Below are 14,944 nucleotides of genomic sequence, written 5' to 3'. Positions count from 1 at the left end.
TCCATCTAGAGGCTTCTATACCAACTGCTGTAAATGTTCAAGGGAAGTAAACAAGTTCAGAAAATCTCTCCAATTAAATGATCAATTGGCTATTTATATAGTACCACTGTTTTAAAAATTAGCTGGAGATGGATGAGTGAATTTACCAAAAGGGTGTAAGAAAATTCAGAATTGAAATTGTTCAAAGAAAATTGAATTTTTAAACAACCCTTTTTTTAAAATAAACTCACAGGCCAAGTCCAAAGCAAAAAATGTATTGAGGATGTGATTCGTTTCGCTTATGAAGAAAAACTCTTCCTTCTGGCTGATGAGGTGAGGTTTACTTCCAGAAATTAAATGTAGCATTATAATTTTGAGAGTCTGGCATATTCTCCATGTATTGTTCAACAGTAAAATTGTATGCTTTATTTTGTATTCTAGGTTTATCAGGAAAATATATATTCAGAAGGATGTACATTTCACTCATTTAAGAAAGTACTGTATGAGATGGGTGTTGAGTACTTCAATACAGTGGAATTGGCCTCTTTTCATTCCACATCTAAAGGATACACAGGAGAGTAAGTATAACATAAACTGACTTTGAATTTTCAAAACAAAGTACAGTTGCATTGGGCTTAAATGGGAGACATGGGGACCAGTACCTTTTGGTGTACTGCCCCGAATAGCTGAAGTTTCATACAAATAGCTAAAAAAGGTCTAAAAATTACAAACTACCATTTAACTGAGTCCCAAATTATGTACTTAAATACAAAATGAATTAGAGCATTACCAATATTTCTACAGCAGTTGAAAACTGTATTACTTCCTAATAGTTTCTGATGGAGGAATTCATCCAGTCTACAGTGAATTTTTATTGACTGTAAATGAAAAAAACCAGCACAGCCACCTAGTGCAGATAATGGGCAGCCTTCATTGCCTTGCTTCATGAGTAGTGTTGTATTCCAACAATAAATTTCAGGTTCAAAATGATCAAAAATCACTTCTTCTAGAATCGGTGGTCTTTTGGCCCAAATCGCTAACACGAGCATATGCAAATTGCACTACAGGCAGTTCCCGGCTTACGTACGCGTTCCATTCCTGAGTCCGTCTTTAAGTCGGATTTGTACGTAAGTCGGAACAAGTACATCCGGTATTATTTAGCGTCAGTGAAGCATTTGTCTTAGTATTTAGTATATATTTTACCATTCTATGCACGTAAAACTCTTAAGAAATGTATGTATTCCAATAATTAAACCACTATGTTGCTTAATAATAATTGTAGCTTTCATCGGGGCAGGGCTTTTCACGTGCTCCATTATTCTCACTTTATCCTTTAAAATTGTTCCGATCGTTGACCGACTGTAGTCTATAACGCTTTTCCAATGACCGACGGCGTTTTACCTCTTTTCAAACGTTTTATTATTTCCACTTTATTTTCAATCGCGATCGCTTCCTGTCAATGGAACAGAAACACTGCGGGCGGCGGGTCCCAACCTCCACTGGCTCCCGAGGTCCACTGGGTCCTAAGGACGACCACACTGAGGCAGGTTAAATGGGACACGTGGGGTCTGTGCTGGGTTTGGGTACTGTATTTGATCCTCCACAATATTCCACATGGGAATTTAAACTGGAGGTGGCAGTGTTTTGTTTTACAAGGTTGAGTTGCGAGCTTGACATCAACCCGGCACGGATGGTATGGGAGTCACTGGATCAACATCAACCCAGCACGGGAGCGGTCTGTCACTGGATCGAACTCAGGAACATCCATTCTCCAGCCCAGCACTGATCTCACTGCGCTACCAGCCGACCAGAACGGGGTGGGGGGGGGGGTGGTCGGGGTGAATCTTGCTAAGAAAAATTTAAGCCAAATACAAAGTTACACACTCAACACAGTGTCAACAGCAACAACTTAAAATGGCGGATGGCATTCTCCTTCCTCAATTCGTAAGTACAAGTTGTCCATAAGTCAGACATTCGTAACTCGGGGACTACCTGTATTTAAAAACTCTTCACTCTAAGCACAGTGTAGTTTCTAATAGCTACACATGTGCACATGACGGATGCTAATTAGAAACTCTTTGGCAATAATCTCCCGTTTCATTTAAGTGGCATAGTATTCCATATAAACAAAGGGAATCCCAGTTATTTAAACAATTTTAGTGGCGAGGCAATCAAGAATAAGGGGTACAATTTTATGCACTTGGTGGCCACTTAATTAGGTACAGCAGTGGAACTCAGTGTGGTTTTCTGCTGCTGTAGCCCATCCATTTCCAGGTTCAACACATTGTATATTCAGAGATGCTCTTCTGCACACCACTGTTTTGATGTGTGGTTATTTGAGCTTCTGTCGCTTCCTATCAGCTTGAATCAGTCAGTCCGTTCTCCTCTGACCTCTCTCATTTACACCCACAGAGCTACCACTCATTGGATGTATTTTGTTTTCCACATCATTCTGTGTAAACTTGAAAACTGTATGAAAATCCCAGGAAATCAGCAGTTCCTGAGAAGCTCAGACCACCCTATCTGACACTAGCAATTGTTCTATGATCAAAGTCATTTAAATCTTCTCCATTCTGATGTTTGGTCTGAACAGATGAACCTCTTGACAATATCTGTTTGCTTTTATGCATTGAGTTGCTGCCACACTATTTGACTGATTAGATATTTACATTAATGAGCAAGTGCACCTAATAGAGTGGCCACTGAGTTGACAGCCAGTACCTTTTTCCCAGGGCAGAAATGGCTAATACGAGAGGGCATCATTTTAAGGTGATTGGAGGAAAGTATAGGGCGGGGGTCGGCAACCTGCGGCTCCCGAGCCATTTGTGGCTCTTTCACCTCTGTGCTGCGGCTCCCTGTGGCTTTGGGAAATAATTGGTCAGTATTTAATTAAAATGTATTTTATGTTAGTTTGTTAGCTTTTGAAATGTAATTATGGTGATCTTGTACATTTCCTGCCACATCCGAAACGGCTCACAATTAGCCAGCATTCCGGCTAAGGGAGATAGCCTACGGGGGTTTGTGAGTACGCGTCTTTTGCAGCATCTGCGTCCATGGGGGCTGGGTTGAGGGAGGCTTAAAAGCAAGGCTGTTTAGTTCGAATAAAGCTATCTTTGACTGCAGTTTACTGACACCGCTACAACGTGTTTTTATCGCTGGCTGTCCAGACGGAAGGTGCTGAAACGCTTTGTCGCGTGTCTGGAAGAAGTGAAAACTTTCCTGAGCAGCAAAGGGCTCACCTTTCCTGAGCTGGAACAGCCAGAGTGGCTGGAAAAGCTACACTTCATGGTAGACATGACAGCGCACCTGAACACGCTGAACACAGCTCTTCAGGGGAAAGGACGTACAGCCCTGCACATGTTGGAGGATGTTTTGGCATTCGAGCGCAAGTTGACAGTGCTTGCCAGAGATTTACAGAAAGGCACTTTGTCTCACTTCCCCAATTTGAGAGAGTTCAAACAAGGTCACGACATGATAATTTCGGAGTATTTACATTCTGCAATCATCGCAATGCAAACATCGTTTGGGAAACGCTTCTGTGAGTTCAGAGAGGAAAAAAACACATTATCCTTCCCGGTCACTCCCTTAAGCATCGATCCTTCCCTACTGAATACGACTGCATTGGCAGGTGTGAGTCAACCTGATCTTGAGATGGAACTGGCCGACATAGCCGACAAAGACATATGGGTGTCCAAGTTTAGACGCTTGACAGCAGACCTTGAAGATGTTGCCCGTCAGAAGGCCGTTCTTGCTCAGAAACACAAATGGAGTGATATTGAAAACCTCACAGATGACAGCTTGCGATCCTGTGTAAAGATGAAGGTGACATCATACAGGCCTGATGTGCAGACGCTGTGCGCTGAGGTCCAGGAGCAGAAATCCCATTAACCAAGTATGATAAATATTTTAATTGCCTATTATTTTACTTATATTCATATTTTTTCATAGTTCAGTGAAATAGTCCTTTCATTTTTCAGGATGACAGCTGGCTGACGTTATTTTTGGTTTGCTGCTGGCGGAAAATTTAAGTTCGGCGTTTTTCATAAATACAAGAAGGACTCAAATAGACATTGAATATTTTACTTAAAAGTAACTTTCAACCCAACGTCTTTTTTTCGGAGTTCAAAATGTTTTTGTTGCATGCAGAAATGTAATTTCGTTTTCTCTGCAGGAGTTCATCAATTTCATAAATGCAACACATTATAGTTTGTTTATACATAGCATAAAGGCAAAAAAAAACGTTGTATGCAGTGTTATTTCATTTTAAATGTCAAACGGGTTTTGCGGCTCCCAGTGTTTTCTTTTCTGTGGGAAACGGGTCCAAGTGGCTCTTTCAGTGGTAAAGGTTGCTGACCCCTGGTATAGGGAGAATGTCAAATGTTGTTTTTTACACAATTAGTCGTAGGTACATGGAATGCCCTGCCAGGGGTAGTGGTAGAAGCAGATATATTAGGGACTCTTAGGTGGGCACATGGATAAAAGTAAATTGGAAGGCTATGAAGGAGGGAAGCATTAGGTTGATCTTGGAGTAGGTTTAAAGGTTGGCACACTATTATGGGCCAAAGGGCCTGTATTGTGCTCTGCTGTACTGTTCCATGTTCTCCCTCTTCCTCACCAGACTCCAGCTTCTTTCCCACTGTTCTAAGATGATGGAATGGTGCTCTAGTACAACAGGGTGAAGTCTTGACTTCACAATCTACTTTGTTACGGACTTACACCTTATTGTTTATTTTCACTACACTTTCTCTGTAACTGTAACACTTTATTCTGCATTTTGTTATTGTTTTTGCATAAACTATCTCATTACACTGTTGTAATGCAGTGATCTGAATAGACTAAATGAAAACCCAGTTTTTCACTGCGCTTTGGTATAAATGACAATAATAAACCAATTTACAAACTTATACAGTTCTGCTTCATAATAACTGGGCTTTCCCCACCTTGATTTGAATTTAGTCGTTAAAATAATTTTCTTGTCTAGCATACATATTTAGGGCAAATGTCCTGATTCATTTGCCTAATAATTAGCAAAGATTCTTTGGGAAACTAAGAGTAACATCTTTGTAGATCCCTTGTACTCACTCATTGGTTTATGTTTTGTATAATTCAATAAAAGCATGACAATACCTAGGAGTCACTGAACTATTGGGACATAGACATTACATTATCCTAATCTTACCAGACATTTGTATGATACTTAGCTTGTGAAACCTAATAAAATGCACAAAAGTGAAAAGTTAGTTGTTTTGACCTTCCAGAACCCTGAAAATGATGTGACTTTAGTACTCATTCTAACTCAGCATAAACTGATGATTGAATTAGTGGTGTCTGATATCTGACTCACTTTCACATTGCATCACCAAGCTTTTTTTTTCCCTTATGAAGAATTTATCTTCTGTTTTTAACAAGTATTATTTTAAAAAATATTTTGCCTTCCAAGGTTTTGAAATGTTTGTTGCTGATTTATCCTGAAGATTTGGTATCAAAATATGTTTTATGGTATGACTAATACCATTTGTGTCAAGAAAGTTAATTTTTGTTTTGTACTGTTTAGGTGTTTATATTATTTATCCTTAAAGTAAGCTTCTTACCAAACTTTTCTGTTTTTTAGGTGTGGATTTAGAGGTGGCTATATGGAAGTTATCAACATGGACCCTGAGGTTAAGGCTCATTTTGAAAAACTGCTCTCGGTTCGTCTCTGTCCCCCTGTTCCAGGGCAAGTAGCCATGGATGTTGTGGTAAATCCTCCAAAGCCTGGAGAGGAATCTTACAACACATTTAAAATGGTTTGTCTGCTTTATGACTATCCTTGCACTGCCTCTATTCCTTTCTATTATTAGTCATTTGCTTAAAATAACATGCACTTTTTCTATTTCAAAATGTTGAAGAAGTCACTACGTGTTGAAAATGAGAAAATTTGCCAATAAATTTGGACTCCTATTAGCTATCATCCTTTAACATAATACCATGCAGGCTTTTATCTGTGTAATTTTTCAATCACTTAGCAAAATGCATGATTCAGTAGATCTTGTTGACATTGGCAGTATTAAGGATATGCTCCATGATAAATGAGACTTTATTAGAATCCATAGATCTTAAACAATTTCTAGTCACAATGTGCTTCAGCATCTTAAACTGCAAAGCAGAAAAACAATTATTTCAAGTTTTTCTTCCTCTCCATAAAATTGATTGTTCTGTTAGAAAACTATCTAAAGATACAGGGTATGGTAGCATTGTGACTGAGTCAATACATCAGCTAGGATTTTAAGACCATAAAACACAGGAGCAGAATTGGGCCATTTGGCCCATCGAGTGTGCTCCACCATTTCATTATGACTGATTTATTATCCCTCACAACCACGTTCTCCTACCTTCTCCCCATAACCTTTGACACCCTACCAATTATGAACTTGGCAACCTCTGCCCCCTCTTGAGTGTGCTCTGCCATTTCATTATGACTGATTTATTATCCCTCACAACCACGTTCTCCTACCTTTGACCTCCTACCTCTACCATAACCTTTGACGCTCTATCATTTATGAACCTAGCAACCTCTGCCTGAAATACTCAGTGACTTGGCTTCCACTGTCACCCATTACAATGAATTCCACAGATTCACCATCCTCTGGCTAAAGAAATTCCTTCTCATCTCTGTTCTAAAAGAAATGCTCCTCTACTCTGAGGCTATGCCTTCTGGACCTAGACTCATCCACTATAGGAAACATCATTCCACATCATTCTGTTGAAGCCTTTCAATATTGGATAGGTTTCGATGAGATCCCACTAGTTCTTCTAAACTTAAGTAAGTACAGGCCTAGAGCCATCAAACACTTCATTCCTCCTATAGACCCTTCCAACACCAGCACATCATTTCTTAGGTAAGGGGTCCAAAATTACTCAAGTGCAATCTGACCAGTGCCTTATGAAGCCTCAGCATCACATCCTTGCTCTTGTATTCTAGTCGTCTGGAAATGAATGCCTACATTGCATTTGTCTTCCTTACCACCTATTCGATGTGCAAGGTGGCCTCTAGGAAATCCTGCATGGGGACTTCCAAGTCCCTTTGCATCTCTGATATTTGAATTTTCTTCCCACTAAAAAAGTAGTGTATGACTTTATTCCTTCTACCAAATGCATGACCATACACTAGCTACTGTATATTCAGCCTACCACTTATTTGCCCATTCTTCCAGCCTAAGTCCTTCTGCAGACTCCCTGCTTCCTAAGCGTACCTGCCCCTCCCCGTACCTTTGTATCATCTACAAACTTGGTCACAAAGCCTTCAATTCCGTCATCTAAATCATTGACATATAATGTGAAAAGAAGATGTCCCAATTTCAACCCCTACAGGACACCACTAGTCACCAACAGCCTACTAGAAAAGGGTCCTATTTATTCCCATATTTTGCCTCCTGCCAGTCAACCAATCTTCTATCCATGCTAGAATCTTTCCTGTAATACCATGGGTTCTTAACTTGTTTGGCAGCCATGTGCAGCACCTTGTCAAAAGCCTTCTTTAAAAAAGAAACATTTGTGTAGTGGCATCAGCACTGGACTTCGAGGTGAATGGTCCCAGGTTCGAATCTGGCACACTTACACACGATCCATCCATGTTGAGAATTGAGTTGGCAACTCGGCCTTGTTTTTTAAAAAAAGAGACAAATGCTAAGGAAACAGCAAAAAATGCCATCCAATGCATCACGAAGTGTGAAAAGGAACAACAAAAATCCAAGTAAATAGCATCCCTTGACTCCCCTTTGTCTATCCTGCCTGTTATTTCCTCAAAGAATTCCAATTCTTGTCAGGCAAGATTTCCCCTTAAGGGAAATTTTGCTTATTTTGGCCTACTTGATCATGTGTCTCCAAGTACCCTGAAACTTCATCCTTTAATAATGGACTCAACATCTTCCCAAGCACTGAAGTCAGGCAAACTGGTCTATAATTTCCTTTTTTCAGTCTCCCTCCCTTCTTAGAGTGGAGTGGCATTTGCAATTTTCCAGTCCTCTGGAATTGCTCCAGAATCTAGTGATTTTTGAAAGACTACTGTCTCCACAATCCCTTCAGCTTCCTCTTTCAGAACCCTAGGTTCTTGAGTTAATCAGGGATTTGAATTCTTCGATTACAAGGAAGATGTGTATGCTCTCCAAGGTATCTGTCAGACAATCTGCACAGATTTAGTGCACAAAAATGAATAATATTTCTTTAGCTTAAGTTAATGGATCCATACTAAAATAGCTGCTATAAATATTGGCCAAAATAAACCTCATATAGGATGTAGAATCTAAGTAGATTGGATTTGTATAGCTTTTCCTTAAGGGGGTATGTATTTATTCCCATTTAATATTTGCAGAGGTCAGTGCTATTTTTTGTTGATTGAATTAAAATGTAACAACTTACTTCAGCTATTAATTATGTGTATTTGTTCAATACATAGGAGAAAATGATGGTATTGCAAAATCTTGCTGAGAAAGCTAAGTTAACGGAAGAAGTCTTGAATACCATTCCTGGAATGCACTGCAACCCTTTGCAAGGTGCAATGTATGCATTTCCAAGAATTTTTATTCCTGCCAAAGCTATCAGAGAAGCCCAGGTTTGTGATTCTGGCAATAATGTGTAATTACTGTACTTGAATGGCTAACTGACTTGTATAATTTTGGGGTAGATTATTGCTTTACATTTTTAAATGGAATATGGTAAAAACATGACCTACAATAGCCCCCACAAGATTACAAATTCCTTTCACAATCCTGTATAATTTTCAAAGATGAAATTCCATTGACTTTACTGAGCTTTAGAACAGGGTTGAATTTGCAGTCATCCATGCTAAATGCCATTACACTATTTATCAAATATTCTTGTCAAATTATTTACAAAATAGAGGTTGAAATCAGTGGCCACAATTATAGATTTGCTGTTTTCAAAAGCTTAGTAACTTGAGTGATGTTTCTTCTTTGCTATTACCTGTAGATTTATGTCTTTCTTTTCAGCCTTGGCATTCCTTTGTCCTATTTGTTAACATGCAAAGTTTCTCTTCACTTTTACTGTTGTGGTGCTTCATATGGAAGAATAAAACAATAAACATTTAACCCATTGGAAATTATGTTTAATGACAATGCTCATCTGAAGATTGTTTGATAAGTTTTGGCAGAAATTTGATCCATTTTCCTTTTAAGAACAAGGGATAAGCAAATGCAACCTTGGATAACCAGGACAATACAAATATCCACAGTAAATTAGGATGCGGTTTGTTGACTACAGCTCAGCATTAACAGCATCATTCCTACAGTTCTGATCAAAAAGCTCCAGAACCTGGGCTTATGTACCTCCCTCTGCAACTGGATCCTTGACTTCCTAACTGGAAGACCACATTCTGTGCAGATTGAAAATAACATCTTCACCTCACTGACAATCAACACTGGCACAGCTCAAGGATGTGTGCTTAGCCCACTGCTCTACTCTCTGTCTCTCTATACCCATGACTGTGTGGCTAGACGCAGCTCAAATGTCATCTATAAATTTGCTGACGATACTATCGTTGTTGGGAGAATTTCAGATGATGGCGAGGTGGTATATAGGAGTGAGATATACCAGCTAGTCACACAGCAGTCCTCATAGAAGGATCAGAAGTGGAGAGAGGGAGCAATTTGAAGTTCCTGTCAATATCTCCGAGGACCTAACCTGAACCCAACGTATTGATGCAACTATAAAGAAGACAAGACAGAGGCTTCATTAGGAATTTGAGGAGATTTGGTATGTCATTAAAAACACTCAAATTTCTACAGATGTATTGTGGAGAACATTCCAACTGGCTGCATCACCGTGTGGTATGGGGGTTGGGGGCGGCCACTGCACAGAATCAATATAAGCTGCAGAGAGTTCTTAATTTATTCAGCTCCATCAAAGGTACTAGCCTCCGTAGTATCCAGGACATCTTCAAGGAGCGGTGCTTCAAAAAAGTGGTATCCATCATTAAGGACCCCCACCACCCAGGACATTCACTCTTCTCATTGCTACCTTCAGGAAGGAGGTCCAGAATCCTGAAGGCACACACTCAATGATTCAAAAACAGCTTCTACCCTCTGAACGGACATTGAACCCATGAACACTATGTTGCTACTTTTTTTTTCCCATTACTCACTGTAATACACGTTTCCCTCTGTTATCATGGATTGCATTATACTGCTGTTACAAAGTTAAGAAATTTCATGACATATACTAGTAATACTAAATCTGATTCTGATAAATTGAGATCAATGTAGGAACAGGTTAAGAGTTTCTAAAGATAAGTAAAAAGGAAATGATTAATTAAAATGAGCATTTCAGACAGACGTGAAATTACATTGGGAAATAAGCAAGTAGCAGAGAAAATAAACTATTATTTCCTGTGTTCTGAAGAGAATACCAAAAAATATCCTCCTAGAACTATTATAAACTACATTTAGAATGAATGAGGAATTGAAAGAAACAGGATGAGTTTAAAAAGAAACAGAATTGGAGAAGTGAACAAGATTGAAAATCAATTCTATTCCCAGATCTAAGTTCCTGCATTTTAGGAATCTATAAGTGGTGGATGCAGTGGCTGTCATCTTCCAAAGTTCATTAGATTCTAGAATGGTTCTCTTCGATCAGAAAGTAGCACAGGTAACACCACTACTTAAGAAAGGAGTGTGAGAGGAAGAAAAGGGGTATAGATCAATTAGCATGGCAACACTTGTAGGGAAATTGCTAGAATCCATTATTAACAAAATGGTGACAGGTCTCTAAGAAGATTACATCAAGACTGGGCAGTCTATGGATTTTTGAAAGGAAAACTATGCTTGACAAATTTGTTAGTGTTTTGAGTTTGGGGCTTGATAACTCCGAGGATGAATCAGCTGGTGTATTTGAACTTTGTGAAAAGTCTTGATATGGTTACCTACAAGAAAATATACACAATTACACAGTTCAGTATTGGGGGTTAATATACCAGCATTGATTAAGATAGCAACCAAAAAACAAAGAAAGTGTAAATGAATCATTTTTGGATTTGGGGGGTGGGGAGGAGGTGTGGCCAGTGAGATGTCTCAGTGATCTGTGCACAATCTGTTTAAGTGATTTCAGTGAAGGAGATTAAAAGAATGATATCAAAGTTAGATAGTAATGTTAGCTGTGAGTAGGATGTATGAAGTTTTAGGAGGGATATGAATTGTGCATGAACTAGGACATGACATACATTTCTATATATAATGTGGTTACTTTGTGTGTGGGGCATAGAAAGGGAGGTTTTTTAAATGCTGAGAAGTTGAATGTTGTAGATGTAGGTGTTCAGAGGCACTGGCATGTCCTTGTATATGAATCTGTGAAAGTTAAATGCAGGTATGGCGAGCATTTTGGAAAACAAGTAAGACAATATTTCTTTAATTACAAAAAGATTTGAGTCATAAGTAGAGAGATATTGCTCCAATTAGGAGGCCTATTGAGATAATCTCTAGAATATTATATACAGGTCTAGTTTCCCTACTTAAAATGTGATAGTGTTGCAAAGGTTCACCAGATGATTCCTGTAGTGGTCTGGTTCTTGTATAATTGGGATTAAACAGAGAGGGTCCATCTTCTCTTAAAATCAAAAGAATGGGATGTATTCATATCACAGCATATATTTGAAAGAGCATAGGTGTTGATATACTCCCATATTATACATTGGTCTTGTGGAATAAGTGAATTCAGGAATTTTGTCCAAAAGTGAAATGGACTTTCAAAAGCTTTAGAGGAAAAAAGAGAAACTAGAAATGCTGGAAACCAGGAGCAACATATGCAAAACACTGGAATAACTTGGAAGGTTAGGCAGCAGCTGTGAAGGGAAATAAACCATGACCATTTCACACCAGGAATAAAGAGTCTTTGACTAGCAGCCTAGTTTTGTTTTTTTTTAAATCGGGCATGGATACTTAATCTTAGCAAAATTACCAGTGAATTTCTAGATGGGTTGCTTTGTAAACATCTTGACTTTATTACAAGTGTAATTGCAACAACCTTTTCAACTGGCTTACAAAAAAAGAGATTTATTAAGATTTACATAAGTTTGTTTTACCTGTCTTAAATTATTCTTGTTTAGGCCAGTGGGATGGCTCCAGATATGTTTTACTGCATGAAGCTCTTGGAGGAAACTGGAATCTGTGTGGTACCTGGCAGTGGATTTGGACAAAAGGAAGGAACTCACCATTTCAGGTAATTCCCGAGTCCTGGCAAGCATAGTAAAAGTGGTTTATAAATAGATTTTATGTATAAGTGAATTTTATTCCCTCTCCACGTATTCCCCTAATACTTCCTCTGTTCACTAAAATGTTACTGTGTAATATCTCTATAAAACAAAAATAAAAAATGTGTGAGGGTATTAAGTAAGTAAGATCTTTAAAATATGCTAGTGCTGCACTGTTAAAGTCCTAAATGTGTCAGATTAACAGTTCAAAATCCAAAGTCAGTTTCATTGTCATATGCACAATATGACGTTGGCACAAATGTAGTGAAAGGTTTACCTGGAGCAGCATTGACTTCTAAAAAAAGATATTTCCAGTTGCAAGGAGAAATCAGTTTAGATGAGATAGGAGGTATGTGGAAGATACTTCCAAAAGGAGTTCAGGCAAAGACATGGGTGTAGCTCAAGAAAAATTAAATTGTAGATGATCAGGAGGGAGAAAGAAATTGAAGGATACACTGGTAAAGAGATCTTGTAGGATGGAGTGAGGTTTGAGGAACATAAACACTTGCAGAGATCATTTGAGCTAAATGACCCATGCTTGTATATATTTAAAATAATACAAAAATTAATAGAATTTTAAAAAATTCAATGTTGCTTGTCAGCATAGTTTATTCTGTCCATGCCTTCCTTGCATTTGTGAATATAAATCTGCTTGCTAACCCCCGGAAACGTTGTAGGGAAAAAAAATTGCCAGAATTTTGCTCCATTCTGCTCAGTGAAGAAATAGTGCTATGATTACCTCCAATATAGCACAGCTCTTCTATTTTAAGAGAACTTTAACTGCATAAACCTTGGCTGTTTATTTACTGTCTCTTTAATCTTGATTTTTTTTTTATTTTCCCTTTGAACTGCAAGTAAAGTTTCCCCATTAATCATCCACAATCCTACAATTTTAGTACTGATTCAGAATCCTCACTTGATCAATCACATTAAGCTCTTGATTTAAAGAAGTAGAGGAATAAATTAAAAAGCATATACATGAGTGTAAAACCAAAGGAATTAATATAGCAATATTAATGGTTGGAATTTTAAATTTGGCAGTTACAGTTTTTATCAAATGTGCACTGATATTTGCATCTTGTCCTCCTCTAGAATGACTATTCTTCTTCCAATTGAGAAGCTAAAAGTGCTGTTGCAGAGTGTAAAGGATTTTCATGGTAAATTTCTTCAGAAATATGCATGAACACTGTTGATATTGTTTACTGGAGAAATCCACACTGTTATTGTTAATCCATCCGTCAGTCCTACCAAAATGTCAAATTGACATTTACTAAAAAAAAAGTGGAAATTGCTGCAACTGTTTGCCAGTTTGGTATTGTGAATACCATTATTTTGTATAACTCTTTTGCATTTTTTAGAATACTTCTGTTTACAGTGAAATAGTAATGCTGGAATTCTTTTGTACTTTTTGGTAGTTTTTTTTATTGAACAAACTAGCATCCTCATATCTGGTACTAGAAATGTTGCAGAAATTCAAGCCTCTAATCTGAAATTGCCAGAAGTATTTACTGGTAGTGCCTTATTTTGTCATTCTCATATCTCAATACATTAAGTTGACTCAAACAGATTTGCATTTGTACTGTATCCTCACCATATGTGAACTTTTTACTGTGAATGCTGTTGCATGTTCAGCAAAATATTTGCTAATAAAAATCTCTCCGGGTTGACTAACAGAATGTTAACTTTAACACTGCCAAGCAAATGGATTTTATCATAATTGAAAACATATGGCAGAAGATTCTGTCACAAACCCTTTGAATAATCAAGATGCAACATTTACAGGGATGAGTATTTATAAGTGGCCAGTCTTTGTAAATTATGAAACTGAACTTATTTCTTTTCATGGCCTTTCATGTAGATAGATTCAGAAATATAAAATAAAGATTGGTTTCCCAAATATGACTGCTAAGATTCTTTTTTTTTAAAATGTGATTTTCAAATGGCTTTCTGTCCACTATGGAAATATTTTCTATTTGCTTCAGTTAATATAGGTGTCAAAATGAGCTGCATATGTGCTGTGCTTCCAATTTAAGCAAAGTGGACTTTCCAAATTGTTAAACGTCTAAAGTTCTGTCTTTGATTTAATGTCAGACACATTATATCAGGGGTGACCTACCTTTTAATGTGTCAATTTTTTCACGCATGAATTCAGATGCGCCATACAACTCTGGTAACCCATTCAATTTTTGTAAAAATATGTTGATCTAGACATATTTAGCATTTTTACATGATATATTGATTTAATATAAAAACAAGATAAACATTACTTAATTTAACAAATATATTTTGGTCTTCTTTTGGTTTGTTCCTTTTTCTTAATCACATATTCTTTCCGTAACTCAGACCCAAGCACTAGCTTCAGTTTTCCTTTTATTTCTGTCTGATGTTGTGTTTTATAGTGTCTATTAAGATCATGACTTCATTACGTGAGGAAGTGTTTTCACAAACAAATGCACAACGGTTTTCCTGACAGACCCGCTATAAATAACTCATTTTCCCCACTGTTCATTGAATTCACACTTACTATCACTTTCTGCTTTTCTTTTGCACTGTGATGGGTAACTGAATGATAGGCTTAATTTTCGAAAAAGTACAAAATGCAAATGTTCACAAAGAACGAACAAAGCACAACTCTGTAGTGCATGAGCGTCAATTGTAAACTGACTGGCAAGGACCTGCGACGCACCGCTGATGCAGATGCCTGGCGCCTCAGGGTCAAACAAGTAT

General features: G+C 37.8%; 1 protein-coding gene across 5 annotated transcripts in view; it reads left to right on the top strand.

Annotated features, from left to right (window-relative positions):
• The window catches only part of gpt2 (glutamic pyruvate transaminase (alanine aminotransferase) 2), an 85,859-nt gene extending 71,490 nt beyond the window's left edge, over nt 1–14,369 (top strand). For 3 of the 5 annotated variants that reach the window (XM_059992932.1, XM_059992933.1, XM_059992934.1), the window contains 6 exons: nt 233–312; nt 421–557; nt 5,591–5,765; nt 8,414–8,569; nt 12,074–12,186; nt 13,310–14,369. In XM_059992932.1, the coding sequence (XP_059848915.1) occupies nt 233–312; nt 421–557; nt 5,591–5,765; nt 8,414–8,569; nt 12,074–12,186; nt 13,310–13,400 (752 nt within the window). In that variant the 3' untranslated portion in view covers nt 13,401–14,369. The remainder of the gene's footprint in view (nt 1–232; nt 313–420; nt 558–5,590; nt 5,766–8,413; nt 8,570–12,073; nt 12,187–13,309) is intronic. The other 2 variants (XM_059992935.1, XM_059992931.1) reach the window with 1 other exon arrangement.
• Nucleotides 14,370–14,944: the final 575 nt, after the last annotated feature.

This window comes from Hypanus sabinus, chromosome 17 (genome assembly GCF_030144855.1).
Source record: "Hypanus sabinus isolate sHypSab1 chromosome 17, sHypSab1.hap1, whole genome shotgun sequence".
Taxonomy (NCBI): domain Eukaryota; kingdom Metazoa; phylum Chordata; class Chondrichthyes; order Myliobatiformes; family Dasyatidae; genus Hypanus; species Hypanus sabinus.
The sequence above is the reverse complement of the archived record's forward strand: the minus strand, read 5'-3'. Positions and strand labels throughout refer to the sequence as shown.